We start from the raw sequence: 22,527 nt of genomic DNA on the forward strand, positions 1-22,527 counted from the left end.
AGATGGCAAAAAAAAATGAAGTCTGGACAGCATGAGCCTGTAGCCTTACCTTTTTGTAGCTTCTGTGGTCTTGCCTGAATGAAGGGCTTTACTCTGTGCTGGAGGAGGTGATGCCTTAGGTAGGTTAGCCTTACTCGTGGAATTATTGTTTTGGATTTCTTTGGTACATGGAAGCACAGAATCTTTTCACAAGTTTATAATAGTACTTTGTATTTGGCATTCAGTAATTCTTTATGGAACACTTCGGGAAAATGTTGTGGCACGTTCCATCGAAATAATGGATTTTTATGTCGTTCTCAACCTTTAGCTGAGACACAGCTTCTATTTTGTTGTCGTCCCTGTAGCCTTCCCTCTCAGTGTCTCCTCAGCTGACTCCACTCAGATGAATATTTTATAAGACAAGATTTCCACATTTCTCATGTTTATGACTATTCCTAAAACTCTCGTAAAGTTTGTACTTTCCCCCAATACTAATTTAATAACCTTGAAAATAGTCAACAGTATGAGCACAAATTCCTTAATTGGCTTTACAGAGAGAAAATGCATGAAATAGTACTGCTACACCCGGTCAACACAGACTCAGGAACGGCAGCTCTGGTGAAAAGCAGAGAGCAGTGGATTAGAACAGCCACTTTGTCACTTACTACACAAGTGAGATTGAGCAAAGTCACTGAACCCTTCTGAGCCTCAGTTTCATCTGTAAAATGGGAATAATCACTGTCAAGAGGATCAAATGTGTGTGAATATGTTTTGTCAACCATGAAGTGGGATAAAGATGTAAGGGTTCTTATTATTTATACCCCTGAAATGTGAGCAAGAGGGGCTCCAGGCCTTTTTTTTTTTTTTGGCCGTGCCATGCAGCTTGCGGGATCTTAGTTCCCCGGGCCCCTGGCAGTGGAAGCACAGAGTCTTAACCACTGGAAATTCCCTCCAGGCCTTCAAAAGAGCTTAAGAAAGAAGGTCGGGATCTGAGAGAGAAGATTATGAGCCCAAAAGATGAGGGCCAAACACTTAGCATGAAAAACACACGTCACTGGTCCCATAAGGATGCTAACATGTATGAAGAACAGGCACCTCATGCCCCAGGTCAAGTGTTGTTTGTGAAGATTCTATAATCCAGGCAACTCCCTGGCCTCCAACTTCCTGAGGTCACTCTTTCACTTAATATCAAAATGAAATGCAGTTGGGGCTTCCCTGGTGGCACAGTGGCTGAGAATCTGCCTGCAAATGCAGGGGACACGGGTTCGAGCCCTGGTCTGGGAGGATCCCACATGCCACGGAGCAATTGGGCCTGCGCGTCTGGAGCCTGTGCTCCGCAACAAGAGAGGCCGTGATAGTGAGAGGCCCGCGCACCGCGATGAAGAGCGGCCCCCGCTTGCCGCAACTGGAGAAAGCCCTCGCACAGAAACGAAGACCCAACACAGCCATAAATAAATAAATAAATAAAAATGAAATGCAGTCATTAACAGCTGAATCTAGAATACTCTCATCTATTTCTCTAACATATCCAAGAGCACATGGGTTTGCCTTCTCACCCACACTGTCACCGATTTCCCTGCTTTCCTCTGACTCCAAACCATTAACTCCCAGCCCTGCTTTAACCGTCCTTGCTTTCCTGAAATCATGGGATATGACCCTTTCCGTTCCCCCAAAGCACTGCCGGCGTTACATGGTTTGGGAGCAGCAGAGAGAATTACCACACGGTGTGCAAACACTTCAAATCCAATGTCAGACATCGCTGCGCTCTCCAAGTCCCATCACTTTCTACATAGAGAATGTTTTATATCCACATCTCTCCATAGGCCCTGGTTTTCTTCCATGTTTCTAGCTAGCCCTCCCCACCCCCATTCCTCTAGACTCTTCCATTTCCTTCTTCAGGATCCCGACCCCCTTCTTGAGATACCAGTGGATTACTCCTATTTCTGTATCAGGCAGAATGATTTAACTTTTTTGTGTGTGTGTCTATACTTCTCGCAACTCAAGCATCCTAAGCAGAGAGCCTCACCTTTCACAACCCAATAGGGATGATGGATGGATGAATGAATTTAAATTTAATGAGATGCCCAGCAGACAATTCCAAACAAGGTTCCTGACCACAGTGAGAGGAGGCACTCAGTTTGTTAAATGAAATAAATAATGCCCAGAGGTGAAGATTGTTCAGGTCATGGTCATAGAAGCCATATTTGAGACCAGGGTGATGAATGTCTTTGCCCAAGGAGAGCAGAGTGAACTCTGCTAAAGACTCAACTTTGGGAATTAAATACTTCTATTTAATGGACAGTCCAAGCTCCTAGATGCCTGTAAGCTGGGACGAGAACTCAGAGAAGACAGCTTCAGAACAGTCGTGGGAATAGAACCTGGACAGCCAGGGTTTAGGAAGTGAATGGAGGTGGAATGAAGAAGGCAGTAAATGTATTTAGGCTGCTGCACTCTTACGTGAATCATTTTCAAAGCTAGTAAGCATTTTAAGAAAAAAAACTCTATTCCTGTAACTGGTTTACAGAGGATTTTCACCTTGTTGGGGACGTAAGCACGGAATGGTTTCATTGCTGTCAGCAGCTGCTCTCTGCTGAATCCCCATTTCCCACCAGCGATCAGATTGGCCAGATTTAATAATCTGCCTAAGATTTTGGGTTATTAGACCAGTCTCATTTTTGTATTTAAGATTCAATTCTAATTATTAAACGACGATGACAAAGAAAATAGCAAGTGTTGATGAAGATGTGGAGAAATTGGAACCCACATACAGGCATTGCAGGTGGGGTGCAGCCACTGTGGAAAACAGTATGGTGGGTCCTCAAAAAGGTAAACATGGAATCACCATACGACTCAGCAATTCTACTTCTGAGTATGCACCCAAAATCACTGAAAGCAGGGACTTGAACAGATTTTTGTGCACCCACATTCACTGCAGCATTATTCACAATAGCCAAAACATGGAAACAACATAAGGGTCCATCCACAGAAGAATGGATTTAAAAAGCATGGTCTATACATAAAAAGGATTATTATTGAACTATAAAAATGAAGGAAATTCTAATACATATTATGACATGGATGAACCTGAAAACATACTACGTGAAAGACGTCGTCACAGAAGGACAGACACTGTGTGATTCCATTTATATGAGGTCCATAGAGTCGTCGAAATCGTAGAGACAGAAAGTAGAACGGTGGTGCCAGGGGTGTGGGCTGGGGCATGGGAGTGAGGATTTAATGGGGACAGAGGTTCAGTTTGGGATAATGGAAAAGTACTGCAGGTGGATGATGCCGGTGGTTGTACAACATTGTGAGTGCACTTAATAGCACTGAACCGTACACTTAAAAATGGTTAAAATGGTAAATTTTATGCTATGTATATTTTACCACAATTTAAAAAAACTTTTTTTAAAGGTTCAGTCCTAGGCATTCCATCTCAAACTCAGTCGCCTGGCCCATCGGCCCCCCAGCAGCTTCCTGGTTCTGCCCTTGGGGTAATGTATGTTCCCGCACATAGAGCCCCAAGAACTGGAGGGTCCCCTTCCACACGCTTGGATGGACTTGGAGAGTGGGGTGGGTGTAGCTGCCCCATCTTCCCTCCAGGCTCACTGAGCTTGCAGCCCTTCAAGCCCGAGGGAAGGGACCGCTCTGAAATCTCCAGCCTGGCAGGTCACAAGCCTTTCAAGTCTGTCCCCAAACCTCAGTGGGAAGGACACACTGTGCCATGCTCCTTGGCTCCCAGAATTCTCACTGTGACCTTCTTACCCCGCTCAGCTCCTCGTGGCCTGGGCGTAACTACGAGGTCACCCTAGCAAGAGTCTAATTCCCCGTTTTGCTGAACCCCAATCTTTATGAGTGATTGTCTTAGGACTCTCGCCCTGACTTGGCTGTGGGGATTAAAGGAACCCCTTCCCCTCTGTGGCAGGCAGAATTCTAAGCTGGCCCCCAAGATTCCAGCCTCCTAAGCATGAGTGGAGCCTGCAGATATGATGGGATGTCACCTCTGTGATTATGTCACATTATGTGGCAAAAGGGATTCTGTGGATGTAAAGTCCCTAATCAGGGACTTCCCCGATGGTCCAGCGGTTAAGACTCTGCGCTCCCAATGCAGGGGGCCCGGGCTTCGATCCCTGGTCAGGGAAGTAGATCCCACGTGCCACAAGGAAGAGCCCGCGTGCCGCAACTAAGACACGGCGCAGCCAAAATAAATAAATAAATATTTTTAAACAATAAAATAAAGTCCCTAATCAGTTGACTTGGAGATGGTTAGAAAGGAGACTGTCCTGGGTGGATAGAAAGGGAACACAGCCCCGCTCCAGTCTCCTGTTACAGCCTCCCACCGTGAATACTAACTGCATCTCCACAAAGCTTAGGACCTGCAAGCCTCTTCTTAGTTTGGAAATGGGGCTGGGGGTGTAGCTGGCAGTAGGGCCAGCTCAGAAGTGTTGACCGTCAGGAAGTCCTGAGAAGCTGGTTAGTTCCTGGTGACTTCCTGAATGGGGAATGTAAGAGGTAGGTATTTTGGTCCTCAGGGCAATTTTAGGACAAGAGGGGAAAAAATCCCACATTTTATTACTCCCAGTGAACGGTAGCATTCGGTGTGATTTCCCTTTTCTTTTCCTATTGTGATTCTCTGTAGGAAGAGGGTTATTTTTTTCTTTAATCCTATTTAACAATCGAGAAATTGAAATAAGACATTTTAAGCTTATGAAAGAATTGCCGGTTTGATTTTCCCCATCCTTTCCTCCACCAGTATTGCAACTTGGAAATACAATTGAGACCCACTGTCTGAGCACCTGGTGGCATCCAGGTGGCACTGAACAGAGTTACTGAATCTGTAAGCTGGGGACAGACCTGGGCTCCACGGTCCCACTAAGTGGTTAACGAGCCTGCTCAGAGATTCCTCCGTTGCTCTGACTGTGACACTAGGCACATTTTGCTCCCTCAAAATCAGGGAATTAACATCCTTAAGTTCAGGGTCACCTCAAAGAAGAAGTTATGTCTTGGGTCACAACGGAATTGTATAAAAAAAAAAAGTCAGCCCTCAAACGTAGAAATCTGGCGTAATGAAATCTTTTAACTGAAATGGGTTTAGAAGAATTCAACTTAGCAGAAGGTAACACAAACTACAAACGTTAAGTATTCCAACGCCCTGTACTCATCTCTCCTTCCAAATGTCTGTGACACAAACAGAACTGGTTCTCACTGGGTCCCGGCTCTTACCTAAGACCCACCTGAGGCCAGTTTCAGCCCATATTCAAATCTCCTGAGAATAAGGTTCACTCCAAAAGCACTCGTGAGGAGTGGAGGCCTTAGTGAAGCTTGTGGGAAGACGGACAGGGTTAAAATACACTTGCACAGGAAACTTCCCAAGGCTCTCCTGTCCCCCGGCTCCCCAGACACCGCAGGTGCCTGGAGCCATTTCCAAGACCCTGTCGGCTTTGCATACTCCATCTGTAAACCGAAAGCTAGCCAGAGATCAGCGAAAGCGAAGCAAGTTATCCTCAGCCAAATTTCAACCACCCCTGAGTCCTCAGGCTTATCTCTGGGGGGATACGGTTCACTTACCATTGTTTTATTTACAGAATCACTTCTATTTCATCTGGGGATTAATAGATGGTTGGTGACTAACCAGTTTATCATTTGAGTCTTGTCTGCATCCCACCAAGCCCTCCTGGACCATAAATTCCCTGTAGACAGGGAACTTATCCATACTGTTCACTGTTGCATCTCCTGGATTTTACCCCTAGTAACACCTGGCACAGAAGAAACCACAAGTAATTTCTGGATGAAAAATGAAGGGCTCCATACGTTCTCTCTTCCTGTTTGGACCTCAGTCACTTGGCAGGTCCTAAAGCGTGAATGAACAGCACTGCTTCACCAGGGATCTTTTTAGAACCTAGCTTCTCTTTCAGACTCTTATCATTGAGTTCAGATAAAATTATTTACCATTTTCTTCCACATTTGTTTCTTCCACATGTATTTCTCCTTCAGAATATCGACCTGGAATACAGACAAGGTAGCATGTTATCTACTTGCTTTCAGGAAGTATGGAACCACTGTATTATCTTTTAAAGTTTTTCTTGAAGTTTGTCACCAAAAAACCCCCAGGTTGTAATTTCCTCATTTGCAGAATAATTATTTCTTTTTTAAAATCAATAAATTTCACTAGCAAGTCATCCTTGAAGTCCATCAATCTCCTTCTCTTCCCTCCTTCTATTATCTACCAAATATTTATTGAATGTTTGACATAAGCCAGACTCTATGCTATGCACATTGGCATTTATTGTCTCAAAAAATTTGTATTAGTCTGTATTGATTTATAACAGTAAATATAGAACCACAACAGAAAATTTGGGACATATACAATACTATAAATAAGAATCACATAATCACAGCCAGAAAGAGTAACTGTCATCCTTTTGATATATTTCCTTCTAGTTTTTGAATATATACATGCATTTTTCCAGAGCTGAAACAATAGTTTACACACAATTTTGTAATGTTCTTTTTTCCCCTTTAACAATATATTTAGGTATTTTCTTATGTTCATGAAAAATACCTCATTTTTAATAGCTGCATAATAGTTCACTTAAACTTCCCCCTAATTTTGGATTTTTTGGTTGTTTCTAATTTTCTGACATTACAAAAAAGGAGACAGTGCACAAATCTTTGTGCTCATTTCTGATTATTTCTGTAGAATCCCTAGATATGGAATTATAGGCCAAAGTATATAAACATTTTTAAGGGTCTTGAAATATTTCACAAAATCACTTTCTCGTAAAATTATATCAACTTCTGCTCCCACTATAATATATAAAATTGCCCATTTCATTGCACTCCTGCCAGTACTGAATGTTAGAATGTTTAAATCTTTTTCTAATTTAATAGATGCAAATATTGCTTACTATTTTAATTTTTTCAATTACTGGGTAATCCAAACACTTTAAAATATAATTACATATACACACTAATTGTTTTTATTTTTTCTTCGAGGAAATTTTGTCATTGAGTTATTAGAGTTTTCTTATCAATGTGTGTGTACTCTTGTATTGAGGATAAAATGAACTGTCAGGGCTTCCCTGGTGGCGCAGTGGTTAAGAATCCGCCTGCCAATGCAGGGGACATGGGTTCAAGCCCTGGTGTGGGAAGATCCCACATGCCGCGGAGCAACTAAGCCCGTGCACCACAACTACTGAGCCTGCGCTCTAGAGCCCGCAAGCCACAACTACTGAGTCCACGTGCCACAACTACTGAAGCCTGCGTGCCTAGAGCCCGTGGTCCGCAATGAGAAGCCCACGCACCAACGAAGAGTAGCTCCCGCTCGCTGCAACTAGAGAAAGCCCGCACACAGCAACGAAGACCCAAGGCAGCCAAAAATAAATAAATAAATAAATACAATAAAAAAAAAAAAAAAGAACTGTCAGATTTGTTCTGTTTTCTATTTTCACAATATTTTTGGTTGTCACAATTTAAAAATTCTTATGTAATCTAGTCTACTGGTGATTTCCTTTATGATTTTTCTATTTCTTTTCTTCCTCCATCTTGAGATTACATAAATATTTGCCTAAATTTTCTCCTAGTTTTAAAGTTCTTTAATGTAGCTGAAATTTCTTTTAGCACATAATGAAATGTATGAGCTCAACATGATTTTTTTTCAAATTACTAGCTTTCTCAAGTCCATTTATTGAGAATCTGTCCCTTTTTCATTTATTTTAGATGACTCCATCACATATTAAAATCTACAGTATATCAACACTGGCTTTTTCTGGCTTATCTATTCTATTTTATTACCTATATCATTCAATATCTACTAATATTCTATTTTGATACTTTAAATTATTATTTTATACTGTTTAACAAACAGGGAAATTTCCCATCTGTTTCTTCATTTTCATAATCTTCTTAACCCTTCTCATCTGCTACTTGTTCAAGTAAACTTTAAAATAATTTTGTTTTAGCCTCCCAAGGTAGGTGTTAATAGCTTCATTGTACAGTTGAGGAACTGAGTCTCAAAAAGAATAAATAGCTCAAGGTTACACATATTCTAAGTGGAAGAGGCATAAAGCAAAATCATGTCTTTTGACATCTCCTCTTTCAGCTCTAAAATGCTGTAATTTTTAGTAAACTCAGGAAGCTTACTCGCTAACTATTCTTTCTCCTTTCCTGTCTACCTCCCTCTAGTGGTCATTATAAATATTGCAGTTTCTCAAGCCAATTTTACACAGTAATTATACAATAATAATTATACATTTAGCTTAAATATTTAAAGTTTACTTTAAAAATTTTAACTTAAACAAAGTAAATAAGAATAATTGTCTAATATTTTGAGCCATGTATCACCGGCATTTTCTTAGCAAAGACCAGCCTCAGAAGAATTTAGTAACAAGTCGAGTGAATAGAAAGTAAAATTTTGTCAATTTCATGGATTTTTAAAGTAGTAACAACAGCAGGTCCAAAGACCCTCCAGATGTTTCTTCGTTCTTTTCTCCATTGACGTTATCTAAGTACTTTTAGGAATAACAATCTTTAAATTCCCCCTCTAAGCCGTTTCTTGTTTTCTTACCTCACTTTATGTCCTTTCTCACCTTCTAGTGCCTTTGGGTAGGTTCAGTTGGCACAGAGTAGGGCAGGGGTGCAGGAGGTACTGGAAGGCAGCCTGAGCTCAGGTACTCACGCTGCGCCCTGGCCAGGTCTGCACCGGCCCCGTGGAAGGGCCACCTGTTCGCAATTCCCACAAAGATCGGGTACGAGCTAGCAGGGCTGGCCTCCCCCCGCTACCGCCTTGGTTGAAACCTCAGTCTCATTTTCTTCCCTGTTCATTTCCTGTCCGCCACACCCCCCCACCCTTTTTTTCTTTTTGTGCCTTTTTCTTTTCCCTTTCTTCCTTCCTAATCCCATCATCCTTCAATTTCTTCCTCCCTATCTCCTCTTCACCTGGAAGAAAAGATACCGTGTAAAATTTAATTTGTACACACAAGATAATGTGTACATTAAAAATGTTAAAGCTAAAGAACTAAGCTACACATATGTTTATACATCATAAAAACTTAACCAAGCGAAAAGAACACTACTAAAAAGGAAAAGTAATTCTGGGAAGCACTTATAATGTCTTTTTTTCTTTATCTGAATTTGTGAAAAACAGGGGCTGCCTATATTACCTCTCACCTGTGGCTATTTAATACTATTTAACTTTTACTAAGCCAATTCATGATACATGCATTAGTGTTTAGCTATATGCAACAAAATTTAAGAGAAAAAAGAACATGAACAGAAAGCTTAGGTCCATTATTCAATGAGGATTAAGGACTGACAGAATTGATTCTCTCCTGGATTTGGTTCAGAAAGAGGGGAATAATAATGCTTGCCTAATTAACTAGTAAGTGCGGTAGATTAAAGTGCTTTGTAAACAATAATTAAAGATACAGGGAGGGGCTTCCCTGGTGGCGCAGTGGTTGAGAGTCCGCCTGCCAATGCAGGGGACACGGGTTCGAGCCCTGGTCTGAGAAGATCCCACATGCCGCGGAGCAACTAGGCCCGTGAGCCACAATTACTGAGCCTGCGCATCTGGAGCCTGTGCTCCGCAACAAGAGAGACCACGACAGTGAGAGGCCCGCGCACCGCGATGAAGAGTGGCCCCCGCTTGCCACAACTGGAGAAAGTCCTCGCACAGAAACGAAGACCCAACACAGCCAAAAATAAAATAAATAAATAAATAATTTAAAAATATTAAAAAAAAAATACACATACCTTTAAAAAAAAAAAAGATGCAGGGAGTTAGATGAGGCCAATGTGTTATTAGTGAAAAAGTTTTCTTCCCTTTAATCAGGTATCTCCTCCTGGGAGAGCAAAAAAATGATATAAGGACTAAAGAACTGGGGCTCAGCCCCGAGTGCCACCAGTGACTCAGTCATCCTGTGCCACCAACCACTTCCTTAGTTTTCTGTGAAATGGGGATAAGCACAAACAGCACTTTGCAATACGGGTTTTATAATGTCTGCCATCTGAGTATATATCAAACACTATAATTAACAAAACCCTATAACTCTTGTTTTCTCCTTTCCTACAGAGTTGTCCCACCCCATGGAAACACCGGTAGCATTAACTTCCACCAACTTACAGAAGCCTTCCACAACCAGCTATTAACCTCAGTGGATATTTCCACGGTGATAAAGAAGAAATGGCACCAAGGAATGGGGTCAAAACCTCTTGGACGAGTTTCTTCTCCTTTCTGAACTTCAGTTTTCCTCCTCTGTAAAATGGGGATAAGAAATTGGGGATTGTTCTAAGGATTGAATGAAATAATGTGTGTGTTAAATGCCTTGTCCAAGGGTAATAAGAATTCGATACGTGGTAGTCATGATTGTCATTAAATGTAAAATAACCTCTCAAAACGGACTAAGGAGGGGAAAAAAATGTCCCGTCTTATTCAGAGCTTCAAATGCAAATCCCTATTTTTCCTCCGAGTGTTTAACTCAGAGATGGGGCTGGAGTTTCCTCAGATCGTCCGCAATTCAAACCTCGCACCGACACCGAGAGGCGGCTGCGGGGCGGCGCCGGCGCGGGGGCCTGTCCCTTTAAATGCCCCGGGCGCGCGCCGCGTGAGTTTGGGGAGGGAGCAGCCGAGACCCCGTCGGGCGCGCGCACGGGCGCGCGCGGCGGGGCGGCGCAGAGCGCGGGGGCGCGCGTAAGCGAGCGCGCGGCAGGGCGGCCCGGGAAGGTCTGCGCGGCGCGCGCGGGCGGACAGGCGAACGGGCGGCGCTAGGGCTCGGCTCCCGCTTGCGGTCCGGGTGGGCGCTTGCTGGGCTCCTGCGAGGTGAGTGCGGGCTTCTCGATCCCAGACAGGGTCGGAGGGCGGGAGGGCGTCCTGGCAGCCGATCCCCTCGTCCAACACGTCGGTGAGCCGGGCGACGTTTGCAGCCGGTCGGGGGAGATCGGGGCTCTGGTGGGGTCCAGGGCGGGAAGGGAGATCCCCTTTGCTAGCGAGCCGGCTGCCTGCGCTTCCCGCGCGTCCCTGCGGGTGCCCTCCCGGCGGGGATCTCTTCTGCGCGCTCTCCCGCTCCTCCGCATCGCGTCCCTTGGAAGTTAGGAAGAGCTCTGGCGCCGTCCGAGGGGCCGTCGTCGACCCGGTGGCCTCCCACCCGGGAAACCCGGGGCCTCATTCGGGATCACGGGGGTCCGCGTGCGTCCGGCTCGGGGGCGGTGGGGAGGACGCGAGGCTTTCCGACTCCGAGGTTGTCCTGGCGGCGGGCGAAGGTGGTCCGTGGCACGGTTCTTGCTTTTCGCGCAGAGAGGTCCGGGTTGTCCCAACACCCCTGCCCTGTCCCCACCGCTCTCCCCGGAGCCCCACTTGCCGCCGCAGACGTCGAACTCCCAGGGCGCTGTGTCCCTTCCCCCGCGGAGAGGAGGGCGGGAGCCTCATATTGGCAGGAGGTGGCCGAAGCCACCTGTTAAACTTGGGTCCTGCGCAAAGTGACCAGTAGATTTTCGTCCCCACCCCCGCTCCCCAACCCCTGACCCCCAACAGGTAACTGAATCACGCGGGAACATGTAGTGTCAGCCGGTGAGCAGGGGCGGGAGGGATTAAAAAAAGAGAAGGCCATGTGGCCGATGTAACGCAAATAAAACAAACTCCAGAATTTCTCCAAAGCTTTGAAAGTTTCCCAGTATTGTTTTACGGAGTCTAAATTTAAGCACCTAGCCTTTTATTTTTTTATTTTTTATTTTTTTCTTAAACCGCAGGAACTAACATCAGAAAACATTCAACTCTTTGCCAGGACCTACTTGGTGCAAAGCGAAAACTTAAAGGAAAATGATTTTTGTGTCTTTTCCCCCTAAACACAGTAGAACATTCAGGTCTGTTGCTGGAGACTATAGAAAGAAGGTTCCTCTGGCTCCAATTTTCATGCAGAACAATTTTTTAAAAATCTACATTTCTGAAAGATATAGAAACACCAAATCAGATATAAGTGTAAACGTGAGGAAAATGCTCAGAGGAGAGCCTAAGTTTATTAAAGATGCTTTTCTACTTTTTTTTTTAAGCACTACATTCTTACTGCTCTAGCATGCACTGAAAAGTCTGCCCTCAAAGCTCAGTGTCTGAATGTTACAGATTGTTTTTCTAGGTGGAGGAGGTATTTTGGTTTATGAGGCCAATGTGGAAATACAAACAAATGCCCTGTTTACTTGGGATTGGGCGGGAAGGGTGGAAGTTGTCTAAAATCTCTCTTGCCAAACTTGACAGCGTATGTATGGAATCTTGTGTATTTTCTTGCTCAGACCAGTAATAGCCATTTTAAAGGAACTGGGTATATGCCTTGGTAACAGCACTTCAGAGCTTTTTTTACATTTTGTGGGGGGGGGAAATTTTGGATACTGATAATTTAAAAGTAACACATTTTCTCCATTACTAGAAATCAGAAAGCCAAAATCAGATAATTTAGAGAAGGCTGGAAAGAGGAAAGATGCTTTTAAGAAAACGTGCGGGTGTTTGACACCACGATGGCTCCCTTTGTGGCGGAGGGCGGGATTTGCTTGTTTTCGGGCAGGCCCTGCGTGTTCATTAATTCATTCAGCAGTATTTTCAGGCCTGTGTGACCACCTGCAATGTGCTGAGTGCTGAACTAGTCAAGGGACATACAGACACATCTAGATAACAGCCACACGGCCCAAACAGATTAAAACCAGATCGAGTAAGCCTTCATCAGGAGCTGAAGATACACCTGGCCCTGGTTCCAAAGTTCTCAGACACCTTAGGAGCCTGTGGTTGGCACCCTGTGTTGATTGTCAAGATCATCTCAAGTAACTACAGGAGACAGAGCTGAGCCTTGAAGCCTGGGGGGAGAGAGGGGAAAGGCTTGGATGGAGCAGAACTGAGAACAGGGCATCCTCTGGAACAAGAGTTCAAGTGCGTCTTATCCGCTTGGTTGTGGATGGCCGCCAGTAGTGCCGTGGCATCCTAGAAGCATCCCAGAACCTGAGCCGCTGCCATCACTGGTGGAAGGCGGCTTTTCGTTTCAGTTTCCACTGCCCTCTCTGGTGGCAGTGTTGTTGGCTTCCCTGCTGCCTGTGTGTTCTCAGGAGGATGGGCTGGGCAGCTCTACCCCTGGGACGCTGCAGCCTTCCCCTCTTGAATCTGAGTGGGTCCAGCTTCTGTTCACATTGACACAGTGGCGTCAGTACAGTGCAGTCACTGTAGCCACCTCTGTAGAGAACCACCCTGAAGCTGCACTTCTCAGTAACTCCGTTGTCCCACTCCCAGACCCGCAGCATTAATCTTGAATCCTGTTTTGAGAAAGTAGGTGCTGGGTTTAAAATCCGTGCAGTCAGGATCGGTAGCAGAGGAATGTGTAGGGCAGAACATTCCGCCTTATTGGTTAGGGATGTGATTGCTCCTTATGAATTCGTATCTTCAGACTGGATATTTCCAAAGACCCTACCACTGGAAACACTTGGTTCTCTCTCTTTTTTTTTTTTTTTTGGTAGTAAAATACATATAACATTGAATTTATCATTTTAGAGTGTACAAATCAGTGGCATTAAGTATATTCACATTATATGTGTTTGAGAAGAATGTGTTTTCGTTCATTTTGTTCTGTAGAGGTCTACAGATATCCGTTAAATGAACCTTATTAATTGCATCATTCCTCACTAACTTTGTGTCTGCTTAACATGTCAGTAATTGAGAGAGGTATATGAAAGATCCCACTAGAATGGGATCTTTGTCGATATCTCCTTGTACTTGAGTTAAAAAATATTCTGAGACTATTTGTATAAACAGCTTTCTATTTTAATATCTAACAGTATGCATTTGTAAATTTATATTGTTAGACATGCAGTGTCTAATAGGAATTGAATTTTTATCATAACATAGTTACTTTTATCACTAGTGAGGATTTTTGCCCTAAAGTCTATTTTGTCTGATGTAGTATAGCCAGAAGTGATCTTTTAATTGTTGCTGTTGTTAATATTTGCTTGATGTGTCTTTTCCCATTTTAAAAAATTTTCTTTCAAATATCTTTACTAAGGTATAATTGACATTCAGTAAACTGCACATATTTGAAGTGTAAAAAGGTACATTCACAATGTTTTGCAACCATCACTACTATCCAGTTCCAGAGCTTTTTCATCACCCCAAAAGGAAACTCCATACCCATTAAACAGTCACTCCCTATTTCCCCCCTGCTCCAGCCTTGGCAACCACTAATCTGCTTTCTGTCTCTATGGATTTGCCTTTCTGGATATTTCATGTTAATAGAATCATACAGCATATGTCTGGCTTCTTTCACTTATGATGCTCTCAGAATTTATCCATGTTGTAGCATGAATCAGTACTTCATTCCTTTTCATGGCTGAGTAATATTCCATTGTAGGAATGTATCACAGTTTGCTTATTCATTCATCAGCTCATGGATATTGGGTCATTTCCACCTTTTGGTTATTGTGAGTAGTGAAGTTATGAGGAATCACCAAATTGTTTTCCACGGTAGCTGCACCATTTAACGTTCCCACTAGCAATGTTGGAGGTTTCCAGTTTCTCCACATCCTCACCAACACTTATTATTTTCCATGTTTTTGTTTTTATTGCCACCCCAGTGGGCATGAAGTGGTGTCGATTTGCATTTCCCTAATGACTAATAATGATGAGCATCTTTTCATGGGCTTGTTGGCCACTTCCAGATTTTCACTGGAGACAGGTCTATTCAAGGACTTGATTCTCTTTTGTATTAGCTTTTATATCACCAGCATCTTGCATGTAAGTATAGTTATTTTTATAGGACTTGGTTTGTATAGTGTGTACCTTCTCAAACCCTCATTCTATTGTTTTGGTTTTGTTTCTTTCTCTGCTTTCTCTTTCCGGCTTCTGCTGCTCCTTCCAGGAGACCAGTTGTCTGACTAGTGCTTTTTTAATATTTAATATTCTACCTATTTTAGTTATTGGTCCGAAGGCCTGGGCCATTCGTCTCTTCATTCAGCAGTATTTGTAGGCTGTTGGGCCACCTACCATGTGCTGATCACTGAGTCGTCATTGGAGATATAAACCTACTACTCCTCATACGCTTCTCTTTTGGATGTTTGCAGATTACATTTTATTTGTTAAAATAACTGATTCATAGAGCCTGGCATAGGGAAAAAGAGCAGTACTTAACTCTCTCCACCAGAAGTTTCAGTACCAAATAGCCGTGTAACCATCGGGTTCACCACTTTACCTTTGTGGACCTCGGTTTCCTGGTCTGTAAAACTGGGGGCAGGACTAAATGACTTCTCAGGCCCTCTCAGACCTTGAAACTGGAGATTATACATTCACTATTCACCACAGCTCTCCCTTACAAATGAGTGTATGTAAAATAGTTTATTTTGTAAAACTTAAAGGAATTATCTTGTGTGGGGAAAAAAAAAAGATGCCTGTGCTCCTTTATACTAGACAGGTGAGTTTGGTCAGTTGCTGTTTTCCAGAATGGCACATTTGACATTTTTTGTGAAGATTCAGAGGGTCTGAAGAGCTTTTGTGAACATTTAAGTTCCTTCCATGCTGGGCACAACTGGGAACATAGAGGTCAATGAGTGTGGTCCCCGCCTTCAAGAATCTTGTGATCTAGTAACAGAGATATAGGTGTCAAGTGGGAGTCTATCTCAGAGGCCCACAGGTCTTCAGGGAGCGGAGGACAGAGGTACCCTTTCTTTCAGGAGGATGTAACGGAACCGGGCCCAGAAGGGCAGGATAGTGGGATGTCAGAATGGTAGAACCGTGGCTTTGCTCATCATGCCAAGAAGTTTAGCCTTGAGTTTGGGGGCATGAACCGCTGATGTGTCGCGAGTGGCCTGTGTTCTGCTGTGGACGAGACGTTTGTCCACTGAGGCAATAATTTGAGTTGAGCTGGGGGTTGAGGGTTGAGGAAGGGAGGATAGAATGATGAAGGAGATAAGACAGTACAGACAAGGCGATGGCGCTGAAAATGTCCGATGTTGAATAGAAGTTCTGGTGCAGAAAAAGTCCGAAAAAGCATTCTTCTGGAGTGGAAACCTAAAGCCTAAATCCAACTCTTTCTGACCTCAGTTTCCTCACGTAACTTGTCCTCCACACGTACTAGAGAACCAATGAATTTGTGGTCTGAGCTCCTGCTGATACAGGCAGCTTCACTTCATCAGTCAGATTGTCTGTAAAGTGTGTGTGAGGTGAACCTGTTGTGTATTTTTCCCCCCTATTCATTCCTTTGTGATTTCAGAGGTATCATCTGAGGAAAAGCATTTTAGTATCAATGTGTAATAAAGCCATACTGCAACCAAAATTGCATTTCAAGGAACACTTCGCTCTTTTACAATGTTAATTATCAATTCAATTCCAAAACTGTTAGGTTAACCATAGAAAACTACCTATATTCAACTATTTTTGACCTACGCCAATGGCAGCTTCATACAATTCAATTTACTAACTGCGGGCCAGGGGTCTGACCCTTCCCTTCTCAACCGCTAGAAGAATGTTGCCGGGAACTTGAAAATTCACATAAAAATACAGAGTGTTCAATACTGTATTTCCTACCGAATTCTCATGTCAGTCTTGTTTTTGTTTTCCAAAGTGGTGAGGAGCCGGACAGCTTCAATAGCCAAGAGGTCTTTGTCAAATTTTGAGTAATTTGAGTAATTATCAAATTCCACTGTTGATTCATTTAAGGTGCTGAGCTTTCAGAGAGGCTGATAGGGGGGCCTTGAAATGCTGACATCAGTATCATCTTAACTGTTGGTTAGAGTCATCCAGTTTTTTCAACAAACATTCGGCTGTCCACATTTCTTTTCTTTTTTTTTCCAGTTTCTTAAATTGAAATATAGTTGATTTACAAAGTTGTGTTAGTTTCAGGTGTACAGCAAAGTGATTCAGATATATATATATATATATATATATATATATATTTTTTTTTTTTTTTTAAGATTCTTTTCCTTTATAGGTTATTATATAATACTGAGTAGAGATCCCTGTGCTATACAGCAGGTGCTTGCTGATTATCTGTTTTATACTGGTTGTCCCCATTTTTTTTTTTCTGGCCACGCCCCACACCTTGTGGGATCTTAGTTCCCTGACCTGCACCCCCTGCATTGGAAGCACGGAGTCTTAACCACTGGACCGCCAGGGAAGTCCCCCATTTCTTGAAAAAGTTCTGAAAGCCCCTTGTCTCTTCCCCTCTATTAAAACTGGGTAGGAGTTTGCACCCAAGGGCCTGGATTTGCAGGGAGGGAGTTGAGTGCTTTGTTCCTGGGTTGCAGGAGGTGTCCAGGAAGAGGGAGGAGAGAGACTCTGGAGATGCACACACAGGGCTGGCAAAGAGATTGGGGAAGAGGGGGTTCAAAGTCTGACGCAGTGGACTGACCCAGCAGGAGGTCTTGCGGGAGGTTTGCCCCCCTCGGGTTTGGATTTAAATCTGTTCAGCCTGAGATAAGAAATGTAAATCAGATCTTGGCTTCCAGTCTAACCAGGTGTTGTAAATACCAGCGCAGGATGAACATGCTCTCGGCCAGCTTTATTTTTGCTGTGAGGAGGAATGAAAAACTCAGCTAAGAATTTTTTTGAGCTTCTCAGAAGAAAGAAAAAGCATTATAAAACAATAAGGTATAATTGTTATGACAAGTAAGAAGGTCTACATTTTAGCTCCCGGGAGTAGGGCATAGTGCATGCTCTGGTGATGTTTGCTGAATAAATAAAGAGAAAGCACACAAGCTTGTTTAACGAAACAAGAGCAACTTAAGCTGGGATCTTTCCTTTGATTTTTTTTTTTTTTAATTTGTTAAACAATCCAGAAATGCAGTAGGCATATAGAATGTAAATTTTTTTAAATGAGCCAAAAATCAAAATTTGAAGTGTCTACCTTTGCAAACATTTCATCAGATGTAACTAGATTTTCCTCCTGTTGATGCTTTTCTGTTTGCTTCTTCCTGGGTCATTACTTTTTGTTATTAGTAACAAAACTCAAATCTGGTCAAGGTTTTTTCAGGTGAGGATTTACGTTGGGAAAATCTGATTTCCGAATCTTCTGTTCAGTGGTAGTACACTGGTGGTGGGAGGCTTCTTCCCTTGGGGCCTGTTAACCAGCCTACGGGGCTGAGGCCTCTGCTGTGAAAGTGTTTGCTTACCAGTAGGCCAATCAGTTACTTTCATGTGGCATACGGCCTTAAGTAAATTAATTACTGCTTCCTATTAATAGTTGAAACTATTCACAATTGAGAAGATCTGAAACCAACCTTGTTTTTTACATTGTTCAGTAAGAGCTTTTCCAAAAATAACCTCTAAATGAAAGCATGCTAATTCTTCTGGAGAAGTAAAACTACCAGCCTTTGAAGTGTTTGTCTTTAATACCCTTGAGTGCCAGTTAAGAGTTTAAGGTCCTAAGTTCTTGCAGCAGACATTTTCAGAAGTAAGGGAAAAAACCATTCAGAGAAAAAAGCGAAGGAAAAGGAATGCTAAACCATTGACCATGTCAACCGTTTAAAACGCCAGACAAAATTAAGCCTCCGCCCCCAGCTCTCCCAGCAACAACCAGCCTCTACCTGAAAAAGATTTCCCTTTGATGTTCTGTGCTGGGATCCAGTTCTAGTTTGCTAGTTTGCTGAGTGAGTATTTTTTGGAAGCATTCTTTTCTTTCCAAGGCTTTTGTTTTCTGGACACGGAGAAAGAGCCCATACTAAAGAATAGTTACTACTTATTTATTTTACTTCAGCTGTTTATTTGTGTAGAGGCCCATTTTAGAAGTTAATGTTGGTCATGGTTACACCTGTCCATGTACACGTGTGTGCATTCATCCTGATACTTATCACATGTTAATATCGGGAAGCATTACTGGCTTAGTGTGTCCGACGTTATTGGTGCCAAGTTTGTAACAGATCATTATTCGTGTTTAAAGTTACTCCCCTCCTGCTCCACATTTGCCCTTGATTGGAATATAAAGGTTGACTGAGAGTAATTTCTCATAAATTTCAAGGCTTTGGTCTCTGAATATGATAGAAGGATAAAGGACAGTTACTGCAACATGGTTAACATGTCTGAAACAACTCCTACGTGTTCAAACTTTTCTTCTACATCAAAGGTCTGTTTTAAGGATACTCTCATGGTTTTAGAGTTTTAAAATATAAATTTTGTGTTCATAGCAGCACTATTTACAATAGCCAAGACATGGAAGCAACCCAAGTGCCCATCAATAGATGACGGGATTAAAAAAATATGGTATATATGCAATGGAATATTACCCAGCCATAAGAAAGAATGAAATACTGCCATTTGACGCAGTGTGGATGGACATAGAGAGTATTTGCTTAGTGAAATAAGACAGAGAAAAACTAATACTATATGATATCACTTATACATGGAATCTAAAAAATAATACAAATGCATGTATATACAAAACAGAAACAGACTCACAGACAGAAAACAAACATGATTACCAAAGGGGAGAGGGGGGAAGGCAGGGACAAATTAGAGGTATGGGATAAACAGATACAAACTACTATACATAAAATAGATAAGCAACTAGGATATACTGTATAGCACAGGGAATTATAGCCATTATCTTACAATAACCTATAATGGAATATAATCTGCAAAAAATACTGAATCACTATGCTGTACACCTGAAGCTAACACAATATCGTAAAGCAACTGTACTTCCATACAAATTTTTTTTTAAAATAAATAAAACATAAATTTTGGTTAAGTAAGAAATACTAAGTCAATATTTTGGGATAAATATTTTCCAAAATCCTGTGGCTATAGTTTTAGAAAAAGAGAGAGAGCGCTTTGCCTGCAAGTCTAGTCTAACTGAGGAAAAGGAATTGCGAGCATAATGAAATCTGACGTGATGAGTTGTATCAGAGGGACAAAGGTGGCATCATGTGGTTAACACGTGGTGGAGAGTAAGCAGTAGGTACTGGACGAGCCAGGCGAAGGGCAGCATCCCGAAGGAAGGCTAGATGGGGTGTGCCATCGTTCATGAGCCAGGCTTTGAGGATGGGGAGGAGAGGGACAGGGAAGCAGTCCAAACGTGGCTCACACCCGAGCAGAGCCTGAAGGAGACCCGGCTGGATAAAAGGGTGCCTATTGTGGGAATAAGTGTGAAGAGACAAGGTGAGGCCAGATTCCAGACACACTTTAAAGCCCTAAGTTCTTACAGCTCCTTGGCAGGATTGGTTAGGAAAATGAAAACGGTGCCCACTTTGATAGGCCTGTGGTCCCAAAAGGAATCCAGAATTTCAGAAAGGTTAATTAGGTCTTTGCAATTCACTGGTGAATGTTGCACTGAATCTTTTTTTTTAAATTATTATTATTTTTTAAAATTTTATTTATTTGTGTTTGGCTGCATTGGGTCTTAGTTGCTGCATGCGGGCTTTCTCTAGTTGAGGTGAGTGGGGGCTACTCTTCATTGCAGTGCGCAGGCTTCTCATTGCGGTGGCTTCTCTTGTTGCGGAGCACGGGCTCTAGGCTCGAGGGCTTCAGTAGTTATGGCACGTGGGCTCCGTAGTTGTGGCTCATGGGCTCTAGAGCGCAGGCTCAGCAGTTGTGGTGCATGGGCTTAGTTGCTCCACAGCATATAGGATCTTCCTGGGCTCAAACCCCTGCATCAGTGGCAGGTGGATTCTTAACCACTGCGCCACCAGGGAAGCCCTGTTTTATTTTTAACAAAGTTTTTGAGGGCAGAAAACTTGGAAGAAAATGAACTACAGGACCCCAAATGACTTTTACCTGCCTACCAGGTCAGCTCTGTACATTTGTGTCTAAATGTGCATCTTTGGTACTGAGAGGGATGGGAGGGGCCAGAGACTGTCCTTTATGTGTGAAATGGGAGGTGGGACTGAGAGTTGTGTTGCATTATCAGGTGTGTTGTCATAACTAGAGCACAATCATTTCTATGGAGTTCATCTATAAATTATTTTTAGGGGGAGAAATGAAATGATTAATTTAGTCTAAGAATTTTATTCAAGCCGTAATTAAGTTGAATAGTAGAAAAGAAAGAATATCAGGACTCCGTTTCCTTTTAACTTATGGATTAGGTTAATAAAACAATATAAAAGAGTCTTGGCATCAATTACAGCTTCATCTTCTAGGTAATTTCTCATTATAAAACTCATTTTTGTTAATGCACATGACTCCCATAAAAACAAGAATGAGCAGAGAACCAGACAGAAAACTATAGAAGCTATAGAAAACTATAAAAGTAGGACCCCTGTCTTCTTTGTTTGTGTAAATCAGAGCAAAGTACATCAGTACGTGTTCAGACAAACAAAGGTTGTCAAGAACTGCCAGCATTAAGGCCAACAATGGCTATTTTGTGTTTTCTGATTATTTCATCTAAGAGTGTGTACGTTCCATGAAAAATGGCTTTCTTTACTTTCGCCCACTGCTTAACCATAGGAAAAGCCCATGAGTGGTAATGAGCTGTGATGACTCAGAAACAGTTCCCACTGGGAAGCTCCTTCATTTTTAATGTCCTTGAAGGTCAAGAAGAACATATCTTTTTGAAAGAGGCTTGGCTGTTAAATCATCATATTGGGATTTCTCAGGATATAGTCTTCAAGGTAATTTCTGTCCTAAGATTCTTTTTCTAGGTTTGGGAACAAATCTTCCCAACATTCCTGTGAATGGAGAGTGAGATAATGAAAGACTGGGATGTAGGTTTGCACATGGGTCTGGCCCTTGTGGATGGCCCAATATGAGAAGGGGGTGTTTTTAAAAAGCTCATTTCTCCTCCTTTCCCAGCTAAGCTGTGCTTCTGCTGACTGTACCGTAGCTGTGGTGGTTCATAGTGGTGTCTAGACAGGAGTCGGGGTCTCTAAGCCTGGATCATAGCCCATGGGGTTCAGAACCCTAAGACCCAACCTTTCTTTCCTTTTGTGAAGCGTTTGCCTTGGCTGTGAGTTGGAGCAGTTCTCTTTTTAAAGTGTAACGCAGACATGCTAAGCAAAATTAGTTCCGCATCACTTGGTTAAGGAGGATCATTTTCCCCTTCATTTTCAGAACTGCAAAGACAATAATCACCCTTGTGATTTTGTTTAGCATGTCTGCAGGGAATCTAAGTCTCAGAAGACGTGATTCCCTTCCCCCCACCAAGTGGGACAAAGCTTAGTAGTTGAATGTAAGGGAACTTATCTATTTGTTCCAGTTTAGATTCTTAGGTAAATTGGATCTGGTCAACCTTTCCCTGGCTAATTTTGAGCTAAATTATGATCCAAGAAAAGTTTAAATTCAGGGTTTCTCCTTCCTAGTTAAGCCAGACCGCCTTCAGCCGTTCCCTCCTAAATTGCCCCAGGGTTTCTAGATTATGGGTGTCTCCTCTGCTTCTCTCATTAAATCCAAACTCATCTGTCCTGTGTCATCTCCTGAGATCTGGACTTTTCACAGTTTCCCAGGTGATAAAATGATCTGATAAATCATTATTATTCAAACCTGCAGGAAATCTTCCTTATTGTTTTTCGGGCAGTAAGATGTGTGTAAGAAAACAGTGTCGTGGAGCAGACCAGGTGTAGACTATAGTACAGTCGATGTGTGCCCCACCCCCCATCCACCCATCC

At 42.7% G+C, this 22,527-nt stretch overlaps 2 protein-coding genes across 9 annotated transcripts in view; one reads left to right on the top strand and one right to left on the bottom strand.

Annotated features, from left to right (window-relative positions):
* Positions 1–22,527, bottom strand: part of UPF2 (UPF2 regulator of nonsense mediated mRNA decay) — a gene marked incomplete at its 3' end in the record, with an annotated part of 208,980 nt that overhangs the window by 27,066 nt on the left and 159,387 nt on the right. For 4 of the 8 annotated variants that reach the window (XR_014242607.1, XR_014242608.1, XR_014242609.1 and 1 more), the window contains exon 22: positions 5,929–5,982. Coding sequence is in view for 2 of the 8 variants with exons in the window: in XM_082385282.1 (XP_082241408.1) it covers positions 5,970–5,982 (13 nt within the window). Of the gene's footprint in view, positions 1–3,326; positions 4,613–5,213; positions 5,983–22,527 lie in introns of those variants that run through there. The other 4 variants (XR_014242611.1, XR_014242612.1, XM_082385283.1 and 1 more) reach the window with 4 other exon arrangements.
* The window catches only part of PROSER2 (proline and serine rich 2), a 44,305-nt gene continuing 27,811 nt past the window's right edge, over positions 6,034–22,527 (top strand). The window contains exon 1 of the mRNA XM_082385588.1: positions 6,034–10,795. The gene's annotated coding sequence lies outside the window, so the exon portion shown is untranslated. The remainder of the gene's footprint in view (positions 10,796–22,527) is intronic.

The sequence above is a fragment of the Balaenoptera borealis genome (assembly GCF_965194805.1).
Source record: "Balaenoptera borealis genome assembly, chromosome: 3".
In the NCBI taxonomy this organism is placed as follows: domain Eukaryota; kingdom Metazoa; phylum Chordata; class Mammalia; order Artiodactyla; family Balaenopteridae; genus Balaenoptera; species Balaenoptera borealis.